The sequence below is a fragment of the Papaver somniferum genome, chromosome 4, assembly GCF_003573695.1.
Source record: "Papaver somniferum cultivar HN1 chromosome 4, ASM357369v1, whole genome shotgun sequence".
NCBI lineage: Eukaryota > Viridiplantae > Streptophyta > Magnoliopsida > Ranunculales > Papaveraceae > Papaver > Papaver somniferum.
Genome location: NC_039361.1, coordinates 6,881,081 through 6,905,388, shown reverse-complemented (window position 1 = coordinate 6,905,388; position 24,308 = coordinate 6,881,081). Strand labels below are relative to the sequence as shown.

The following is a 24,308-nucleotide window of genomic DNA, read 5'->3' as shown; positions in this document are numbered from 1 at the left end:
TGAAAACTAGAAATGGCGTCACGTCAATAATGATGAGTAATCAGTCTGAGTCTATTTTATCCGACTGAAGTTTCTTGGGAGTTTAGACAGACAATAGTTGCTTCTAACAAATGTACTTTTCATTGGGCCATTTTGTTTTGGTCGGTAAAATAAAATATTTTAAGAAGAGAGAAAAAGGTTCTCAAGACATCAACAGAAGGTGCAAATCCACCTCCAACCAAAGGAAGGTCGACAGTGAATCCACCACCTCAAGAACAAAAAAAAACAACTGAAACAACCAAAAGCAGGACTGGAAAGGAACAACACAAGCTCGTCTTAAAAAGAAAAATCATGGGGCCACTAGGGATCAGTAGATTTTGAGTCACATATCAAAAGATTAAGTCTAAGATGGATAATTAAATACTGGTTTTATAAGTTAACTAGGCGACCTGTCTGCTGTTCATGGCCCCATGATTTCTTCTTTCTTCGTGGGAAAGCGTTTCTTTTCATCATTTCATGGACTACTTAGGGGTCCATAAATAACTTATGGGTCCTGGGTAGATTTTGGAGTCCCATGAAAATCTGGTTTTACTTATTAGCTTCAAATAATACAAAAAACAAAAAAGAAGCTGGTTTTTGTAGCCGGAAAAATAATTAGTATAACCCGAAGTGTTCATTCAAGTTCAATGACAATTACAGCAACAATTATATTCCAGTTTCTTTTATAATTGCATGTGAGTTAACGTTCTTCAAGTAAAATAATTAGTTACAATATGCTTGATTTTAATTTTCTTTAATTGTTTTAAATGAAGAACGCTAATCAACCTAGTATTGTTTTAATTGTGTTCTATTTAAACTCTCTTAAGAACTGCTAATTACGGTTTTCTACCCTAATCTTCGATATCTATTCACGTCCTTCTGGTATAGTTTCAAGTTCAGGCCTCCAACTTCTCGGCGTATCATCGTCATCAACGTTATTATGCTCATGATCAAATAATCCTTTAGAAACTTTGGCGATCAAGTCTTCAATTGAACCCTTTTTCGTTAACAACTCTTGAAGCTGTTGCTTTGTTATAATCACTTTAATTTGCTTTACTTCCCCAGATAAGTTCTGATTATTATCTGACGATTGAGAATTAGTAGGATGAAGATAATAAACATTTCCAGTTCTCAGTTCATAATTAGGAGGGAGAATCTGGGACGACCCTTCCCAGATCCCGACTCCAAAACCATCGAAATTCACCAAGACATCCTTAACTAAAACTGATGATAGGTACTCGACAGCAACCTTTCCGTTCATCTTCAACACCCGTACAACCTTTTCTTGGTATGTCGTCGTCGACTCAACCAGAGTATCGATTGAACTAATTCTTTTGGGTTGTCTTAATTGAATTAGAAAACAACTACCCATGTTTCTTAGTATGTGCTTCATGATCATTTCAAGCCTTCAACAAAAAAAAGAGAAGCAGCAGGAGACAGACAGAAAGAATGAATTTGTGTAAGTAAAGTTTGTGCGGTTTTTTGTATTGATTTGAAGAGGAGGAGTGCCGTGAATATATATACTGCTAAAAGTTTATGGATAGTGGGCAACAAGAATAAGTTGTTGTATTGGATTGGGTGGGGTGGTGAGTTATAGTTTAAAGAAACAGACCCCATAGAATATAGCTATCCAACTTTTTTTATTTTGGGATGGCAATTGGTAAGAAAAGTTCAGGCATGAATAATGAGAGGGTGAAGTGCAAGAAAAACTTGGGAAAAAACAGAAAGCAAAGTTAACATTGTCAACAGGCGTGCCCATTATGGGTCGGTTTAGTGGGATATATGTGTTAGCGACTGCGGAGCCAGGTTTCTAGGAATGGATCGCCAATATCTTGCCAAACCATGCCACACCTGGGTAGAAGGTGCAATATACGCTTATAAGGGTTTAAAGCTTAAGAGAGCTGGTCTTGATGGGCATTTGCACACCCTTGTTATGAACTGGCTCCGTCCTTGCTATGTATGTTTCCGCTAAGCCGGAATCTTAGTTTCCGCCAAATAACCTTTTGGATCTACTTTTACACATAAATCAACATATCTAATGATATCTGATGGTTTATTTCAATAAATGAATTCATTGAAATATATAAATTACATTTGATGGGTACTCAGCTTCGGCCTTCCGATCTCATATAATCAAGAATCATAGTAGTTGTTCTTCTTCCACACTTGGCGAGGTCAAAATGAGGATTTTTGAGTTAGTGAGAGCCCAAATCTTTGCCAAAAGTCTACCACCGAGCCGTGCTAGCTAGGGTGCATGCTTGCATCTATTACGTCGTGTGTGAACTCACATAATTTAGATCTTTCAAAATGATGGGGCGAATATCATGATTTCAGAAATAGAAATAGTGTCACGTCACCAATGAGTATAGATAGTATGAATCTATCTTGGCTGACTAATATTCCCTGGGAGTTTAGAAATCAGTTGGTTCTTAGAATGTACTTTTCGTAGAACCATATTTTTGGTCGGTAAATAAATAAATAAGTTTATTAAAAAGGTACATAAAACCATCACCAAAAGATGCAATTTACCTCCGACCAAACGAAGGTCAGTGACTCCACCCAAAAAAAGAAAAGAAAAGAAGAGCAACAAAAAAAAGACAAAGCAGAACAACTGACAGAGGACAAGCACAAGCTCGCCTCAAGTTTTTATGGGACTTATAAGTAATTGTATGTACACATTTCATCATCCACCACGTGTACATGAAGAGACACGTGGAAGGCATGCAAAGCGAGATATCAAAACATGATAACAAGCAGTCATAACCTAGAGGAGCATCTCATCAGAAAATGTCACCGGTCAGCAGATCTGACGGTCAGGGACCGAGGATCACAAGGGTATGATGGTAAAGAGGAGCACCAGATAATACCCCTTGGGTGATAGTACATCCTATCCCGAGGACCAGACTAAGAGACACTTGTCTGACACGAGCAGACGTCCAACTGCCCGCATTAAATACCAAGAGATATACACGTGTCAATCAGCTCGTGGAATAAGCGAGGATAGCTCTTCGTATTCAAGCTTAGACCGCAGCATATGCCGAAGACCTCTGCGTAATGGGAAAAAAGCACAAGAAGATAAGGTTGCAACGACACCTCAGAAATAGGACCCACGTTCCAAACCTATAAATACCCCTCTCTACAAAGAGAGAAAGGGGCCAGAGCACTTATAGGAGAATATAAGAGAGAGAAATTGGAAGAGTAAGTAATCCCCCTACTTCCGCAGACCTATGTGTACTCTAAATTCATTCCACTATCTTTGTAATCATTCAATACATAGTGAAACACCAGCCCCGTGGATGTAGGCCTTAGTGCCGAACCACGTAAATCTGTCTTATTTACATTTCAACACTTTGCATTCAACATTGAACTTCATGTGATTTACATTTATACTTGTTTCTCAGTTTATCCCTTTATACGAACATTATGTATGATAATATTCGACTAGACAATGACAAGGTCGAAGGCTTTGAGTCGATGAATCGATATAATCATCCCCTTTACACATACGACGTACAATTTTAGAATTAGAATGTATGTGAATATTGTTTGTGAACACGTAGATGGCTTCAAAACATGATATCAAGCAGTCATAACCTAGAGGAGCATCTCATCAGAAAATGTCACCGGTCAGCAGATCTGACGGTCAGGGACCGAGTATCACAGGGGTATGATGGCAAAGAGGAGCACCAGATAATACCCCTTGGGTGATAGTACATCCTATCCCGAGGAAGATCCCAGATAAACATGTGAGAGAGAGTTTGACTGACGCAGATGTGACCAGACTAAGAGACACTTGTCTGACACGAGCAGACGTCCAACTGCCCGCATTAAATACCAAGAGATATACACGTGTCAATCAGCTCGTGGAATAAGCGAGGATAGCTCTTCGTATTCAAGCTTAGACCGCAGCATATGCCGTAGACCTCTGCGTAATGGGCACAAAGCACAAGAAGATAAGGCTCCAACGACACCTCAGAAGTAGGACCCACGTTCCAACCCTATAAATATCCCTCTCCACTAAGAGAGAAAGGGGCGACCAATCCAGAGCAATTATAGGAGAATATAGGAGAGAGAAATTGGAAGAGTAAGTAATCCCCCTACTTCCGCAGACCTATGTGTACTCTAAAGTCATTCGACTATCTTTGTAATCATTCAATACATAGTGAAACACCAGCCCCGTGGATGTAGGCCTTAGTGCCGAACCACGTAAATCTGTCTTATTTACATTTCAGCACTTTGCATTCAGCATTGAACTTCATGTGCTTTACATTTATACTTGTTTCTCAGTTTATCCCTTTATACGAACATTATGTATGATAATATTCGACTAGACAATGACAAGCTCGAAGGCTTTGAGTCGATGAATCGATATAATCATACCCTTTACACATACAACGTACAATTTTAGAATTAGAATGTATGCGAATATTGTTTGTGAACACGTGGATGGCTTCGTGATTTATGTGCTCACAATCTGGCGCTAGAAACAGGGACTTTGTCCCGGTAAAAGATTTATCTTATCCTGTGATTTCACCTTAAACACACATTATGGATGTGCTCTATTCTGGGCTCAGTGGGTTTTCAAAACCTCTTTTATTCTAGGTTCATGGTCTTTATTTTCAAAACCATTTCAAAGCAGACAAATCCACGGCTATCTATCACAGATTTGCACGTAGGGTGTTTTTTAAACTAAGTAAGACTTGATAATCAGATTCATGAGTTTTCGCTACGGATCTGCCTTTTCAAAAGTTTTTCTTTTCAAAAGTAGTCTGAAAACGAGATCCATGATTATTTATTAGAGTATTTGTATTGCGAAAACAGGACCTTTGAAGTCTTTATGTTTTTCTTTTATTAAGGCCCTCGGGCAACTCATTTCTTTTTAAAAAAAAAATAAATAAATAAAGTAAACACGTTTTATTCCACACATTTTGCGGGTACGAATGACACTAACCCGATCCTCGTGGATATCTTTGGTTCTCTTTATTTTGAAATTCCCATATGAAAAGGACTCAAGATGGAAAAGACACTAGAGGCAGGAAAAACCAAAGCCTCATCAAAGGAGATACCGAGGACTACCCCGGTCATGACCCGAAGTAAGCAGAAAGGAGACAAAGCTAAGACATCTAATCAGAGGCAGGATGTTGCGGAAATCACCTCACCTATGAACACTAACTCCATTGCAGCCGCGGCTCTCAAAGCAGCAACTACGAAGAACAATGCCACTGTTGTGGCCCTCCAGGCTGCGGAAGCTAACAAAACTTTGGTTACAAACCAAGTCCATCAACAAAGACAAGGGGTGGCAGAATCTATGACACATCAGCCCGCGCACCCACCATCCTTCGGAATGTCATCAACCAACGGTTAGAATCAAACCATACCAGTGGTTTTAGAGCCGCGGGTGGAAACTCAACCGAGGGACCAAACTTGGAGATACCAACAATCGAAGTTGATCCTCTACCACCCTTGATACACACAGTAGATGAAGGGGGAACCATGGCCGTAGGGGTACAAGACGGAACTCCCAATCAGGGATCTAACCAGTCCCATCGACTGATGGTAGATCTCGAAGAATTGAAAAAGAGCCAGCAGGTCTACGCAGATGTCGTAGCTCTGCTTTCCAGAGAGAACCAAGACTTAAAAGATCGGATTGCACAAAGCACGAAGACCAGCCAACAACTGGACGAAGCAAATTCTAAGGCACCAGATCCTAATCGAGACCGAAGAATCTAACTAGCAAACTCCGCTAGGAGAATCAGTGCATCTGATCCGGATTATGCCACCAAAGACTCAGATTATTATGACAGTGAAGACCGAAGAAAGAAACGCTCAACTGAGCACGAGAACGTGGGACATTACTGCGCAATGGAAGAGCTGCGTGATGAGATGATGGCTGAGATCAGGCAGTTAAAAGCCAGACAAGGCGTAGGAAGGCTTGAAGAGGTGATGAAAGAGGCTAACTCCACGCCCCTAACTCATCGCCTGGCAAATACCCTCATTCCGCTGAAGTGCCCTGTCCCAACTTTTGAATGCTATGACGGATCCAGTGATCCCGCGACACATATCCGATATTATAATCGTATCTTAGCCGGTGGAGTCAAAACGACGTCGTCCTCTGTAGGTATTTCCCATCAAGTCTGAAGGGATCGGCTTTGTCTTGGTTTGACAACCTGCCACCTGATTCCATCTACTCCTACGATCAACTCGTAGAGAAATTCTTAAGAACCTACATGTACAACAAAGCTGTCAACACCGGAATGGATAAAAATTTTCCTCTGGCAATTGGTTACAAGGAGAACACAAGGGAATACACCAACAGATGGCATAAGATCTGCCAAGCTATAGGGAGTGTGGATCCCGTAGTAAGCATCAACTGCTACAAGTGCGGATTAGACCGAATGAGTCCACTGTTTGTTGAGATCCACGGAAGCGTATCTAAGACATAAGGAGATCTTCGAATAATCATTGAGAAGTATGCTCGTCTTGAAGAAATCCAGCGTGAAAACCTGAGGGAACAAACACAAAGGTCTCACCGTACCAATTACGCAGAACAAACCAGCGGGGCCAAAAGGAATAGCTCAGTGGAACGACCGCACGAAGAAGGGAAGGAACGAAGAGATGATCGACAAAAAGACGATCGAAAATTCGAAGATCAGGTTTATACGAAGCTCAATGCTAGCTAGCTCGGATCTTGCGAGAGATCAAAGGAAGGGAAAATTTGGAGTGACCATGGTCTAAGGGAAAACAGTCCCCAAGGACCGAGAAGTCAAAAGATTACTGCGAGTATCATTGCTTCAATGGTCACAGCCCCCACCAGACCGAGAAATGCAAAAACCTCAAAATAATGATCCAAAAGTTGATTGATGCTTGCGAACTCAGGCAATACATACGAAAGGAAGTCACCGAGGACAGATCCAAACGAACCAAGCAAGTCCAGCTTCCAGAGGGAAACCGCACAATCAACACCATTTCGTGTTCCGAAGCCGTAGGGCCCTCACTTACAGCACAAATAGGAAAGAGGTTAAGAAAGAAAATCGAAGACCACTGCGAATTATATAAGATTGATGGCGTAGAGGTGGACGAGCACGAAGAGTGGATGGACGCACCTATCATCTTCGATACTGAAGATATCGAAGAAGATATGGAAGACCATAACGATCCCTTGGTCCTCACACTACCAGTGTACGGATGTAACCTCAAAAATATCCTCATCGACGGGGGAATCTCAGTTAACGTTCTATTCCACGATTACTTCAAACGGATGAAGCTCCATGATGAGCAGTTGATGTCCTCCTATTACACCATCTACGGGTTTAACGGAGCACCCACAAAGCCATTGGGAGACATCGTGTTACAGGTGAACGCCCCATGAAAGTAGAAATACGGTTCATCGTGGTAGACGCCCCATCCCCCTATAATGCCATTATTGGACGAAAATGGGTACATAAACTCAAGGGAGTGGCAACAACCTACTACCAATATCTCAGATTCCCTACACCCGAGGGAGTAATGGAAATCAAAGGAGATTGAGTCTCTGCAAAGGAGTGCCAGGCCACTCAGGATCGTATCAACAACGAACAGAAAGAGCAACGAAAAACCCGAAGGACCAAAAATAAAGAAGCTGCGAAAGAAAAGGCCATAGACCTGTTCCTCAAGGAAACCGCGGGGAAGGGCTTGACAAAAGATGATAATGTTCTTAACACAGAGGAAAGTACTTTAGCATCCAACAAAGGACAAAAACATACCAAATAGCAATTAAAGAACGTCCCAGTCCTTGGGGACCCGAAGCCGATGTTCACACCAGTGGATCCCGTAAAAGAAATCAACATAGGAACGGAAGCAAATCCGAAGATGATCAAAATAGGGACCATAATGGACGAAGAAAGAGAAGCTTACTTAACCAATCTACTTAAAGAATACGCGGATGTATTCCCCTGGAAGTTAGGAGACATGCCGGGGATTGATCCAAAAATAATCCAACACGAGTTACGCATCAAACCAGGTACCCCACCTTTCAGGCATAAAATAAGAAAAGTTGCACCAGAGTATCATAAGGCAGTAGAGAAAGAACTTCGGAAACTACTAGAAGCAGGCTTCATCAAGGGAGTCAAATACCCAACATGGATCTCGAACATGGTCATCGTTCCTAAGAAAAATGGAGGGGTTAGAAGATGCATCGACTTTACTAACCTCAACAAGGAATGTCCAAAAGACAGCTGTCCACTACCGAGCATAGATCATCTGGTTGAAGCAGTGGAAGGGTACGAAGAGATGTCATTCATAGATGGATATTCTGGTTACAACCAAGTATCCCTAGAAGAAGAATATCAACAACACACAACATTATACACCCCGCACGGCCTTTATTGCTACACTTGAATGCCCTTCGGACTTCGAAACGCAGGGGAAACATACCAGAGAATGGTCGACGCTATCTTCAAGCCATGGATTGGTAGTACCCTATAAGTCTACGTTGATGACATGCTCGTGAAAAGTAGGCTGCGCAAAGATCACCACCAGTACCTGAGAGATATTTTTGAAGCAATGAGGAAACATCACATGAAAGTAAATCCAGAAAAATGCACCTTCGGTGTCCCCTCAGGGAAATTTCTCGGATATCTGGTAACAAAAAGGGGCATTGAGGTAGACCCCGCGAAGATTCAGGCCATAGTGGAAATGCCATCTCCGAAGAATTTAAAAGAAGTGCAAAAGTTCAATGGATCCTTAGCAGCCTTGGGAAGATTTATTGCCCGATCCTCGGACAAATGCAAACATTTTTTCAATATTCTCAAAAAAGGGAGTAAGTTTGAATGAATCGCAGAATGTGAACAAGCCTTCCAAAAAATCAAGGAACACCTGGCTTCAATTCCAATCCTACAGAAGCCGGATCCTGATGAGGTTTTGGCACTGTACATAGCAGCGACAGAAGACGCAGTTAACGCAGTGTTGGTCAAAACCAATATGAAGATAGAACAACCTATCTATTATGTTAGCAAGACCCTCAATTCTGCGGAAAGGAATTACAAGAAGATCGAACAACTCATCCTGGCATTAGTATGGGCTACTCAAAAGATGAGAACCTATTTTCTAACTCACTTCATCCGCATCCCATGCAAAGCACCATTGGAAGCAGTCCTCAAAAGCGCGGGAAAAGTAGGGAGAATAGCCAAGTGGAACACCCACCTGGACCAATTCAACATCATTCATGAAATTCAACACTTAGCAGACCTTTCCCTGGACAACGATGAAGAGATTAGGGGCATACCAGAAACTGACGAGGAAAACAAGGATCCAGTTGATGTCCTCGAACCCACGAGTCAAAGACGATGGGAAGTCTTCGTTGATGGTTCCAAAAATAAGGAAGGGGCAGGAATAGGCATTGTCATCACCACCCCAACTGGAGAAAGGATCGTACAGGCACTCAGGTTAGAATTCAAAGAGCATACTAACAACATCGTCGAATACAAGGAAGTCGTACATGCCCTCCGCTTGATAATAGAGATGGGGGTAACTGATGTGAGACTGACAAGTGATTCACAGCTTGTCATACGACAAATAGGGTTCGAATACAATGTATATGACGACACCCTCTCAACTTACATGGCCTTGGTCCAAACATTGGCATCACAAATTCCGAACATCAAGTTCAGGCACTTGTGCAGGAGAGATCTCAGGCACACGGATGCCCTAGCATATATATCATCCATGCTGAAGGACAAGAATATCGAATCTATCAAAATAACAAAGGTATACGAGCCTTCAATTGCATCACAATTTTCCTTTGCTACAAATCAAGATACAGTGGAAGAAAATATCGAAGATCAGGTGGGAGAAGACATCCATAACGATTTTGACGAAGAAGATATCCTGTCAAGAGCAAATCAAGACGAAGACTTCAGCAACGAAGATGATTGGAGAATGATGATTCATGCGTTTCTCAAGGATGGAACCTTACCCGCGGATCATAAACAAGCCAGGAAATTACTCTCCAAAGTAGGAAGATATGATCTTCGGGATGGGGTCCTGTACAAGAAATCTTTCCTCGGACCGTTACTACGTTGCTTATCCAGGAAAGAGGGGCATCGAATTCTAAACGACATCCATTATGGTGACGCAGGGAACCATAGCGGCATGAGATCACTATCCGACAAAGCAAAAATGCAAGGATATTACTGGCCCACAATGATACAAGATGCTGCAAGAATGTCCCGACGATGTGAAGAATGTCAGCGTTTCGCCAAAAAGATACACGCACCAGCAACAACGTTGAATTCTGTGGATAGTCCGTGGCCATTTGCAAAATGGGGCATAGATATCGTTGGGCCTTTTATCGAAGGATCAGGGAAAAGATGATTTTTGATAGTATCCACGGACTACTTCAGTAAATGGGTGGAAGCTAAAGCCTTAGCCTGGATCAGATACGTGGATGTGTTTACTTTCATATTCCAAAACATCATTTGCAGGTTCGGCATACAGCGAAAATCGTGTCCGATAATGGTAAACAATTATAAGGGAAAAACATAGACATGCTCTTCGACACTTTCAAAATAAGGAAGAACAAGTCCACCCCCATATACCCTCAAAGCAACGGACAAGCGGAAGCTACTAACAAGACGCTCGCCCTTATCCTCAAAAAGCAATTAGACGAACACAAGGGGCGATGGTGTGAACAGCTACACAATGTATTATGGGCATACAAGACAACACGAATATATTCCACCGGGGAATCCCCATTTCTCCTCACTTATGGAGCTGAAGCAGTCATCCCAACAGAGATCCTCATGCCAACCACAAAGACCGAAGCATGGGAGAAAAATCTCACAACAGACGTGATGTTAGAGAGACTGGACGACCTGGAAGAAAGGAGGGAAGCAGCATTGCAAAAGATGGAAAATTATCAACGAAGATTAGCGAGAGAGTACAACAAAAAGGTTAAGCTTCGAAATTTTGTAGAAGGGCAGTATGTGTTAAGAACAATCCCGCAGTATCAACGAGAGAAGAAATGGAGAAAGTTAGCACCTACATGGGGAGGACCTTTTATAATACATGACATTGAGGAAAACAGTTCCTACTATCTTCGCAATCTGAAAGGAGAGGTCCTCCGACACCCTTGGAATGCTAAATGGCTCAAACCGTACTACCCATAGGAGCAGAGCAGCTTTGCATCTGCGTGAAGAATACCAGAAGAAGAAGGCAGCGTAACCGCTCTACGTGTTTCTATCTCTGGACGAGGAATAGAAGGCCTCAACCTATCAATCAAACAAACTTTTTGGTATATATTCAAGTAAACGAAATGGTCAAAAGGCCCGCTGAGTGAACGCATGTACATTACAAATATTGGGGAAAGTAGTTAATCTACAATCTCTCAGGGCTCCCCTATCAGTGTCTATGAGTCTAAGACCAGGGGGAAAACACCCAATAGAAAGAGATACCCAACCAATTTTAAGGCAGCGGGTCGACGGAATGGGTGCATGTAAATATTTCAAATAAGCATCCCATATCCTAGAACGCTGCCTCGGCCCCCACCGTTTGGGAATCCTCTGGCCCAAGATTCGCCAGCGGGGTTACAGGTCTCAAGAAGATCACGAAGGTATTTAACTTCGATGTCGCACCCAACACTCTTTAACGTTTTACAAAGCAAGTTATTTCTAATTTAACACTTCACAATATTTAAAATAAAAATGAACTTAACACGCAGGTATGCCCAAAGGATGATCCATTTCATAAAGAGTTGATTACAAGTTCATCAAATAAGATAGAGCAAGAAACTCATCAAAAAATGATCCTAGACTATATAATCAACAAGGATCAACTTTGTATGACTAATAAAAGGAATCTACTTGGACGATACAACTCCATCAGCAGGGTTGTGTTTGCGAGATGAAGGTACGCTACCACCTGAAGAAGGCCCAGAAGAACCAGGAAAGGGCGCGGGTAGGGGAAGACGCGGATAATTATTGACAAGACCATGTTCGACTTTAAGATCAGGTTCAATCTTGTCTAGGACTTTGTTGGTTTCCTCAGCCAACTGATATCAAGCTTTATATGTGATAACAGCGGTCCGCTGGTGGGCCTGAGACAACAATGCAGGTAGGCGTTCCGCCTCTTTGGAGGCAATCTCTGCTGCTTCCTCACGAGACGCGGACAACCCTTTGAAATAGTTGGCTTGTCCTTCCTGCTACACTAAGGCAGATTGAGCTTTTTTAAGCTCATCATTTGCTGCGTGAAGCTGTCCCTCGAGTGCTGAAAACAAGAATTACCAAGGGGTTAAAACAAAGAAATAACATAATCACACTCGATAAAACGAGGTTATTCCTTCGACATTAGCTGAAGCCTCTTCATACTCATTAACAACTGCGTCCCGTGCCTCATCAAGAAAGGCATATGCGTCGAATAGTTTCTTATAATCTGTTTGAAGGTTCGTAAGAGCAAATTGACTCGCGTCTAAGTCTACCTGCTTCACTGAATCCAAGTGACGAAGATGGTTGACTTCATCATTAATCTCCCCCATCCTTTTATGGAGTCGATACACATTCACTTCAAGATCTCTCTCAGACTCCACTTGGAGGGCAACATCAGCTCGAGACGCTGCTAGGGCTTTACTAAGAGAGCCAACCTCATCCCTAACATTATCTCTTTCCTTCGGTAAGATGCAGCATACTATCCCTTACCCCGGGGCCTAAGAAAGAACGAGCCTGTTGTAATTCTCCTTCTAAAAGGCGCACTCTAGCCTCTAAGTCCGAAGCATGTCCTCGAGATTCACGCAGGTTATCACGTGTCCATAGCAACGTACCATTAAACAGACGACGGTCATGATTGTACTTATTTTGCATATCAACCATCAGTTCTCGTTTTTCACGCCACTCAGCTGCTAAGGCGTTGTGCTCATCAGCACGAGCGTTCCACTTTACGGCTTCGCTTTTCAACTTACCCACCAACTCTGCAATGCGGGATTTCTGTCGTTCCCTTTCTTTCCGAAGCCATATCAGCTCGGGGACTCCACCCACTGAAGATAGGGTGTGGAGACTCAGACAGAACACCAAAGTACAAATGGGGAATCACGAGGAATGAAAGATCAGTAAAATACGAACCTGTGAGGGACGATACATTTCTACGAGTCTGCTCCAATTCGTTGCGGACCATAGAAATTTCCTAACGGAGACTCTCCTCAGCGTTACCCAGCCGTTCCTTTTCTTTCAGGCGGCGCCCCAGTTCACTTATTTCCACTTCTGCCGCTGATAGTTCCTCTTCTCTACGACGAAGCTTAGCATCCAACTTTAAAGACTTTGATTTAAAGAATTGGTATAGAACATGGTTACAATGTTCGCTCCTCATCATCTATGTCACAAACAACAAATATTGTTTTACCCAAGGGATCGGATATCACGAAGAATACAATGTTCGGATATCATGAAGGAATAAGTACAGGGATTTACCTGTAAGACACGCTGCTGGGGAAAACCGTATTGGTACCCATCAGCTATGGCCAGCATATCAGCAACATAGGAGGGAGGGTCAACCACTAGTTTAGCTTCGGAAGCTCTCAGATTCTTCTTCCACATCTCAGCAACGCGGGCTTCAGAAGACAATTGCATCATCTGACGAGTATAAACGTCGGAATTCTTCTCACCAGGGACCACTATGGAAGGGTTGGGGACAAACATCAGATTATTCTTCTTAAGCCAAGCCAAAATGGCATCTTCACCTTCAGACATCTGCGAGTAAGGGAAATACTCTGGAAGAGACTCAATCGCAGACTTCCCCTTGGCTGTTATCTCCTCACCCGCGAAAGTCTCGACATCACCAGCCTCAGCATGACCACATGCGCTTTCAGCCTGCTGACCAGTAGCACCTTCTTTACCTAGATTCCCAAGACATCCCAATCATCATTTGGGGAAAGCAATGAGAAGTCTTCGGCAAGACCCATGGCAGCGTTCACATCAAAGGATTCCCCCGCGGAATATATCCTACCAAAAGAAAATTCAGGGGAAATAACGGGAAGAGTACCCACACCACCAATATTATCTCCAACAGGGGCATATCCCCCCCCCCCCCGCCAGTACCACTTGCGGTAATATTACCCTCAGACTCACCATCACCACCCGCGGAAACTTCTTCTTCACCATTACCACCCTCGTCATCAGGATGAGAAGTATCAGTACGCTCTTCTCCATAGGACATTTCTTCATCCTCAGCATACCCTTCGTTTACATGACTCGTAACCTCCGCATAAACCTCAGCCTCACCGGTCACAACAGTAGAAGATTGTTTGGGTCCAAGTTTCTTCTTCTTCGACACCTATAAACCAGTACACATCCCAACAAAGGCTCATTTTTTCCCTCACTTAAAAAATGAAAATTATTTCAAGCAAGGAAAAAGGGGCAAATAGAATAGAGAATATAAGAAGAAACTATACCTTGGCAGCAGCAGCACTCTTCGGTGGATGGGTAGCACCAGAACCCTCCTACTCATCTCGATCAACGACATCAAAAGCGTAAGGAAAATTCATGCCCGCGAAATTCGGACGCCAAGGACAGAAATCTCCATAACGAGCAAGAGAAGTTTCACGAGGCTTGCTGTTTTCAGAAGGACGCCAACCGCGCGGACTAGGAATCCAACCATAAGCCCAAGGACCAATTATTTCAATGACAGTAGCATGCCATTCATAATCATGATCACGCTTAATCCTTTCACGAGCAGGAAAGAGTTTCCGTTTAGAAGATCCCTCAGTACCAGGAACATACTTCAGCTTGGCATCACTCACCTCACTCAAAAGACGAATTTCACCACGAGGAGCAGCAATGTTATGAAGACTAACACTCCACGGCTTACGGTTCCTACTGTTGACATAATCCCCTAAGGAATTTTTACAATTTTGAGGAGTGTACCACTCTCTCTCAGCAGGATTTGGAACGTAGCAGGTCATCATAGTCCCCCCCTTGCTTCGCAGGTAACATTCCTTCAGTGCATGAATATAATTCCCAGACAATTGTGACACATAACGATTATGAGTGTTTGTGGAAGAGCCTTCGCGACTATCCAGCACGTCATAATAAAGTGAATCACCCGACTTATACAGGGGAAACATGAGACCCGCCTCGAAGGCTCCAACCGTAGTCAACAGATGGAAATCATCAAACTGATACTTAGCAAGGAGCTCGTAAGTGATATCATCGTCAGGGGCATAGAATCGAACCTCAAAAGCTTGAAGCTCATGTTTTTCCTTGAACATCTCAAGATCAATATGCTTGAAAGTGACCTTCTTCTTACCAACCGAAACGCTGCGTATCACGGGGGCAGTTTCTTCTTCGTCTGCGGAATCTGAAGTAGGACTCAATTCCGAAGCTTTCCTTTTAAAAAGAATTTTAGACGGATCATCTCTCGACATAGTACCCTTGGAGTACTTCCCTTTGAAAGAAACCGTTGGAGGAGGCGGCAAAGATTTCTGCAGAGGCACTGAAGGAGGATCCATTGAACGAAGGGGCGGAACATCCAATGTTTCATTGCGAGGAGGAGGAGCCCGCGTACTCCTAGAATCATCACGAGGAGGAGCCTGCGTACTCCTAGAATATTCACGAGGACGAGAAGGGGCACGGTTAACAATATACCTAGACCCAGAAGGACCCTTCGGCAAATCTCCTTTCTTAGTAGGAAAAGCCTTCACACCATAGGAAGATGAAACCCTATGACCCCGAGGATCTGATTCCGAAGATTTATAAAAACCTTCCCCAAGTGGAGATCTGTCAGAATCTTTACACGGAGAGGATCTTGGCGGACTAGACGACGGGGTTTGGTAAGGAACCCGCGGACGATCAGACATATCTACTAGGGAACACAAAAAAACAGTTTAGAGAAGAATACGAGGAGATCACTAAAGATCAAAAAACCCATAACTGATGGTTCATCCGGATTAACATCAAAAACCGAAACTGAAAATAACCAGAAATACCCCCATTAGACTCCAGAGATAATATTTAGATACAGACTCACAGACTTTGTAACAAAGAACAGGGGAAAGCATATATGCTTCGACATATGTGCTCTTCATCACAAAGCCAAAAATACAGCAGCAGAAGACAAAACGGGTAGATATAACAACAGAAAATAGATAGATCAATGATGAGCAGCTAATGAAAAACCCCATACCTGTATAAAAGAGGACGACAAGCACCAGCCACAGTCGAAGATAGAAGGATCAGAGATATCAAAAGCAAGTTATCTTTGATACAGGGGCAGCAGCAGTCGAGAGCGAAACAGTCAGAAAATTGAATGCTATTATCTTCCTCACAAGAACGACGATAATAAATGACTAAAGAACAAGAATAGAAACACAAAGAAAGGATGAACACTGACAAGAAGAGGATGAACACTGAAAAGAAGAGGATAAAAGTTTTTTTTACATTCTCTTTCCTATTTATAAAGCTAGAGAAGACAATAAATGTCCCTTGTACCAAGGAGCAGTTATGGGGAAAGTTAATGCAAAAGTAGGAAACGTGCCCGTATTTATAGGGGAAGTTATATCAGGAGAGATAAAACGTGTATGACGACCTTTCTTCTTATAAATTGGAAAATACGCCCAAGTCAGAAGAAGAGGGGCAAATTGTATGTACACATTTCATCATCCACCACGCGTACAGGAAGAGACACGTGGAAGGCATGCAAAGCGAGATATCAAAACATGATAACAAGCAGTCATAACCTAGAAGAGCATCTCATCAGAAAATGTCACCGATCAGCAGATCTGACGGTCAGGGACCGAGGATCACAGGGGTATGATGGAAAAGAGGAGCACCAGATAATACCCCTTGGGTGATAGTACATCCTATCCCGAGGAAGATCCCAGATCAATGGCTGAGAGAGAGTTTGACTGACGCAGATGTGACCAGACTAAGAGACACGTGTATGACACGAGCATACGTTCAACTTCCCGCATTAAATACCAAGAGATATACACGTGTCAATCATCTCGTGGAATAAGCTAGGATAGCTCTTCGTATTCAAGCTTAGACCGCAGCATATTCCGAAGACCTCTGCGTAATGGGCACAAAGCACAAGAAGATAAGGTTGCAACGGCACCTCAGAAGTAGGACCCACGTTCCAACCCTATAAATACCCCTCTCCACTAAGAGAGAAAGGGGCGACCAATCCAGAGCAATTATAGGAGAATATAAGAGAGAGAAATAGGAATAGTAAGTAATCCCCCTACTTCCGCAGACATATGCGTACTCTTAAGTCATTCGACTATCTTTGTAATCATTCAATACATAGTGAAACACCAGCCCCGTGGATGTAGGCCTTAGTGCCGAACCACGTAAATCTGTCTTATTTACATTTCAACACTTTGCATTCAACATTGAACTTCATGTGCTTTACATTTATACTTGTTTCTCAGTTTATCCCTTTATACGAACATTATGTATGATAATATTCGACTAGACAATGACAAGATCGAAGGCTTTGAGTCGATGAATCGATATAATCATCCCCTTTACATATACGACGTACAATTTTAGAATTAGAATGTATGCGAATATTGTTTGTGAACACGTGGATGGCTTCGTGATTTATGTGTTCACAGTAACTTTTGTGTCCCCGGTTTGAGTCACACATGTCAAATTTTAATCGAAGAGGCTAACCGGATGCTGGTTTTCTAGCCTCTTAACTGAAAAGTAGTACTGTTATCAACGAAAGTGCTTATTCAAGTCAGAGGAGGAATCTTTTCAGCGGCTCCAGCCACACCAAAAATACTAAATGCCACTTTTTCTTTTCTTCTTTTACTTCTTTTAATTGATGTGATAATTTGGATTTTCATAGCTCAAATATTTTTGTTAAGAGACAGCACCTCCAACTTCTCAAACCTAGAACAACAACTGATCAATACATATTAAGTACAGCGTAAGGCAGATAGTTTGCGGTTCAAATTATACGACACAACGTCTGCCATATAATCTCAACTTTCGTGAAATGTAAAACTCAAATTTCTAATGATTAAACTGGCAGGGCAAACTAAGTCAAGTTTAGGTATAGAGAAAAGAAGAGAAGATTTTAGAAGAACATACTTCTATTGATTTCAATGTACTGTGTACGTACAATAGAGGTAGATATTTATACAGACTCAAAGACTTGCAACACAAGTATTACATAACCTAAGATACAAGACATTCTATATATAACAAAATTCTAGAATATTTTATGTCCTAACACTCTCCTGCAAGCGCAACGGGTCATCTTGAACCGTTAGCTTGAATCTTAGAGAGGTAAATCGATCTTGAGAAAGAGGTTTAGTGAATATATCTACCACTTGATACTTTGAAGAAATGAATCGAACATCCAATTGTTTGGAAGCAACTTGATCTCGAACAAAATGGTAATCTATCTCTATGTGTTTTGTTCGAGCATGAAATATAGGATTAACAATCATATAAGTGGCTCCAACATTATCATACCATAAACAAAGGAGGAGATTTGATGGACACTTGCAATTCTGTAAGGAGAGATCGAATCCACATAATTTCAGCAGTAGCAATTGCAAGACCACGATATTCAGCTTCAGTGCTGGAATGAGACACTGATTTGTGCTTACGAGGACTCCAGGAAATAATGTTACTACCCAAAAAGATACAATAATCACTGGTAGAGCGACGATCATCTAACGGGCCATCCCAATCAGAATCCATATAAGCAGTGAATGACAACTGAGTATTGGTTGACGGTTTTAGAAGAATTCCAAAAGTAGAAGTATGTTTTAGATAACATAATATACGTTTAACTAAACTCCAATGATATTCAGTTGGATTATGCATAAACTGACAGACCTTGTTGACAACATACGTTAAGTCAGAACGAGTAAATTTTAGATATTGTAAAGCACCAACGATACTCCTATCTTCTGTAGCATCAGCGAGTAAAGTGCTACGATCAGATGACAAATCTCCAATTGTACTGACTAGATCTCGAATTGGTTTTACACCATCCATTTTTACTCGAACAAGAAGATCATGAACATATTTTCTTTGTGTAAGAAATAATCCCGAAGAAGTACGTGTTGCTTCAATTCCTAGAAAAAAAGATAGAGAGCCAAGATCTTTGATTGCAAACTCATTCGGTAAAGAAGTACGTGTAGCTTCAATTCCTGCTTGACTAGAACCAGTGAGAATAATATCGTCAACATAAACTAGTAAGAGAACAATACCAGTTTCATCACGACGAAAAAATAGAGAAGTATCACATTTAAAAGTAACGAATCCATTCCGCAATAAGAAAGTACTGAGTCTATGGTACCATGCACGTGGGGCTTGTTTCAATCCATAGAGAGAGCGATGTAATTTGCATACATATGTGGGAAAACTAGGATCAGTGTACCCTGGTGGTTGTTTCATGTAAATTTCTTCTTCAAGATTACCATGTAATTTGCATAAAGTGCTAGTGTAAGAATAATACGTATAGTGCAAGGTTTTTCAACCGGACTATAAGTCTCACCATAATCAACACCTTCTTGTTGATTGTATCCTTTAGCAACTAAATTAGCTTTATAACGTTCAATAGTTCCATCAGCTTTACGTTTGATACGAAAAACCCATTTGCACCCAATAAGATTCATGGAAGGATGATAAGGTACCAAAGTCCACGTACCGTTTTGCAGTAATGCATTGTATTCAGTATTTGATGCCTTACGACACTTTGGATCTGTTTGAGCTTGTGAAAAACAAGTTGGTTCAAAATCAGCCACAAGTGCATATTTAGAATTCGGTTTGTAAACCCCATCCTTAGCTCTAGTGATCATGGGATGACCAACAGAAACTACCGGTAGCATCTCCTTATACATCTGAACTGTTATTAGAGGAAACAGTAACATCTTGCACAGAAGAAGATGATGTAGTATCCATTGAAATTTCAGCAGGAGGTGTTTCAGATTGATAACATAATAAGGGTTGTTCCTAAGTTACTTGTGAAGCACCAATTGGTGTAGTTTCTGGTAGATCAGTAGACGAAGATGGTGGCATAATATTACTAGAAGAACATATAGAGATGGGAAGAATGTTTAGTGGAGGATATATTACTTGATTATTGGATGACGGAGATAGTGTCGACGACGCAGCAAAAGCGAAAACAGTCTCATTGAACACAACATGGCGACTGACATAAATACGACTAGTAGGGATATGAAGATACTTATAGACTTTATATGAAGGGATTTATCCTATGAACACACAAGGAGAAGATAATGGTTCCATTTTATGAGATCGATATGGTCGAAGGTGAGGATAACACAAACACCTAAAAACACGCAATGAACTATACTATGGTGATGTACCAAACAGAGCCTCATACGGAGATGTTTTTGCAAGAGCAAAAGATGGAACACGATTCATTAAGTAATATGTTGTAAAAAATGCATCATACCAGTAAGACATAGGAACATAAGCCATAGATAATAAAGTAAGACCAGTTTCATGAATATGTCTATGTCGTCGTTCAACTAAACCATTCTGTTCAGATCTATGTGGACAAGAGAACCTATGAAAAATACCATGTTGTTGGAGGTAAGGAGTAAGCTTACTATATTCAGCAACATTATCGGATTGAAAGATTTTTATTTTTCGATTTAATTAAGAGGTTCTCAACATGTTTTTGAAACACAAGAAAGATAGAGAAAACATCTGATTTGTGAGACATAGGAAACATCCAAGTAAAACGACTATGCGTATCAACAAAAATAATATAGTATCGATAGCCTTCATTAGACAAAACATGAGAAGGACCCCAGACATCATAGACAATCAAGTCTAAAGGATTCAAATATTGAGTTGTACTTGAAGGGAAAGACAATTTGTGACTTCTATGCTCATGACAAGATGAGCAAAAACTTATATTATTACTAGAAACAGGAAGAGAAAATTTAAAAATAACGTGACGCACAGTACGCATCATAGGATGACCTAATCTAGAGTGCCAATTGGTACATTCACCAACACAGGATATTGGAGAGACTGAAGAAGAATCAAGTTCATAGAGACCACCTTCCTTACGGCCGCGTAGAAGCACCTTTCCCGTACATCGATCCTTCACAAGACAAAAATCATGATGAAACTCAAATATGACATTGTTATAAGTAGTAAGTCGAGATACAAATAGCAAATTATGTGAAATTTTAGGAGTGTAAATAGTGTTGTGAAGATATAACTTACGATCATGAGTTCCTAGAATAGAAGAACCAATATGAGAAATTGGAACAGAAGTTCCATTACCCAATATGATTTGGTCAATACCATTGTATTATGATGCAAGATGTGGTCGAGAGAGATCATTAGTGATATGATCAGTCGCTCCATGTCATGAACCCAATGAACATTAGAAGGTGATCGTGGTGCTTGAGAAATGTAGGCACGAGGAGAATTGGCAGGATGAGCAGGTGAGGCTGGTGAACGACGAGGAGGTTGTGGTCGAAAATTGCGATCAAATCGTTTCCAGCAGAGATGGGAAGTATGTCCAGCTTTATCACAGAGCTGACAAGGTGGTTTATCACGAGAACTATGTAGTTGCAGGAAATCCTACAACACACCCCTTGTATTATCATGACTATAATTTCTAGATCTAATTTGATATGAAAATAAAGATAAAAATAATGAAAATAGAAAATAAGACACAAGATTTACGTGGTTCGATTAATGTGATCTACATCCACGGGGTTAGGGATCTTCACTTTGATTGTTTGTAATTACATATGAATTACATTGAGACTCCATTAATGAGTATTTGGAGCTCACTCTCTTTGGTTTTTTGGGAAGAATAAGAAGATAATAATAATAACAGTTACTTTTCTCTCTCCTACCTTTCTCTTTATATAGGATGCTACCTAATGGATGACAACTCACTTATAGTGGAGTACAACTCATATTATCTCACGCCCAAACTACATTCTCGCAAACTTCGCTACCTTCTCGCAAACTCTCTCTATAATTTCGCAGGCTCTATCTATAATTTCACAAATTCTTACTGTTGTGCGATATTCAGATCCTACATCTTGCCTCTTTTTCCTTGAATATTGCTTGAAGAGCGATCTTTAAGGAAAAATCCACATTGTTGTAATCGTTGGAGGAACGAGCGGAAGAATATTGGACTTGAAAAGTACGTACTTGCCTCTATTCTTTTGTGAAGTTCCGGAATGTTGAGAAGTAAATAAGAAGTATCTTATTTTGAAGTATGTGAAGTATGAAGTATCCTTGAAGAAGTATAAGAAGCATGAAGTATCCATGATGAAGTATAAGAAATATTCAATTCTCGAAATGTAAGAAGTATCCTTCCTTGAATGAGAATAATAAGTATTGCCTCTATTCATGCGAAATTATTACTCCATTTTTGGTGATTCTTGTCGAGAAGATAAAGAACATAAAATGTTTTCTTGGTAATCCATAGTTGCCTCTGTTCTTTATCTATGAGGTTAGAATCTTTAGAAAATGTTGAATGTGCGAATTGTTTCTTCATTGTCATCTTTCCTCTGTCTCATGTTTTGTGCTCATGCGATAGTATAATCTCTTCAAGTTGCTTATAATTGTGCGAAATGATCATATCGTTCGAAATAATCACATTCTGCAAACTTCTGACACATTCTGCGAAATTCTGAATAATCCTGCGAAATTCTGAAAAATTCTGCGAAATTCTGAATAATCCTGCGAAATTCTGCGAAATTCTGAATAATTCTACGAAATTCTGCGATATTATCGCGAGTTCTGCAATATTATTCCGTACAGTTTTGTAAAGTACTTGTGCGAATATAATTCTTATGTGATGATTATGTTATGAAATGTGTATGCGATGTTTATGCTATGAAATGCTTATGCAATGCTTTTATGATGCGAGTATGATGTTTGTATGATAAGAATGCTTATCTATTACAATGTATAGCTAATGTTTGCGTTACTTAGATCATTTTGCACGCTAAAATTGATGTAGCTTTAAATTGCCTCCATTATCCATTCCTATGGATTTTTCTTTAGTGTATGCATTCCTCTTTGTGTAGTTATTGTTCTTCACAAGTTCTTATTTGTGTTTCATCTTTCCTTTTTCCTGCACTATTAGTATCTCATAACAGTATGATCATAATATCAAGTCTGCGGCATTTTAACTGCCTCAGTTTCATTTCCATGTACATATTCGCAAGCTTGTTTGCTTACATATAATCATTCTCTCAAGCTTACTTGCTTACTCATTTTCTTATGTGGTCTTATTTTTCCTTCCTAGTTAAAGGTCTTATTTTTCCCCCTCTTGTCATTGCGACAAAATCGCAGGACGTCTTTGCACTTTCATGCAAAAACCCATTGATCTTGCCTTAAAATTTTCTTTTGTATTGTTGCCTCTTCAGGATTGTTGCGACAATATGACATGCCTAAATATTCTTGCGAAAATAAAGCCCCATGACATTGTCGTCTTCCGACGAAATCGCAGGACGTCTTCACACTTTCATGTAATGACCCATTGATCTCGTCTTATCGTTTTCTCTAGTATTATTGCCTCTTCAGGATTGTCGCACAAATATGACAAGCATTAATACCCTTGCGAGTAAAAAGCCTCATGACATTTGCGTCTTAAGACACTTATCAGCTCCCTAATGGAGGGTGCCGTCCTTATCTCCCCCCTGGTTTACCCTTCAAGGAGGCGTACTTCTACCATACAAGGTTAGCTCCTCCTATCCGGTCTTAACAACAACCAGTTGTTTTCGCAGCCTCTTATCCATTTTACGAGACTGCACTCTAAGTGGGGTTTTCTTCGGGCCGAGTGCAGTATAAGCCAAGACTTGTCAAGAATGGAAAGGACGCTTCAAACGCCCCTGGCACTCTTGACTCAACCGTGTACCTCGACGCCTTGATCAGATTCTGCACTCCTTGGGAGAGTCCTTATTACCTTAGTTGCGCAACCTAAGTCATATGCTTAAGCTGAGAATCCAAGGTGCCTCTCCCGGATGGACTTTATTGACCCCAAATCTCCATGACTCAGGTTTCGGGGGCGGTGTAACCTTTCCCTGAGCCATGCAACAGGTACCTCCTTATATGACGCACTTTAGATCTTACATTTGCCTCTTGCGAAATTTTATTCGCGAACTAGGGTGTACGCCATAAAGGTTCGCCCCTATCTGCGAAATTTTATTCGCGTTTCTGCGAAATTTTCGCGTCTCTTTGTTTCTGCAAAATGTTCGCGTTTCTTTATTCTCTCATTCATCTTTTCATTTCTGTCATCTCTTTCATTCATTCTTTCGTTTCTGTTATCTCTTTCATTTATTCTTTCATTCTCATAAT

At 41.1% G+C, this 24,308-nt stretch overlaps 1 protein-coding gene across 1 annotated transcript; it reads right to left on the bottom strand.

Annotated features, from left to right (window-relative positions):
- Positions 1 to 883: 883 nt before the first annotated feature.
- On the bottom strand, positions 884 to 1,390 carry LOC113271903. Its single transcript, XM_026521827.1, has one exon. The coding sequence runs from the start codon at positions 1,388 to 1,390 to the stop codon at positions 884 to 886; it is 507 nt and encodes a 168-aa protein (XP_026377612.1).
- Between the last annotated feature and the right edge of the window lie 22,918 nt (positions 1,391 to 24,308).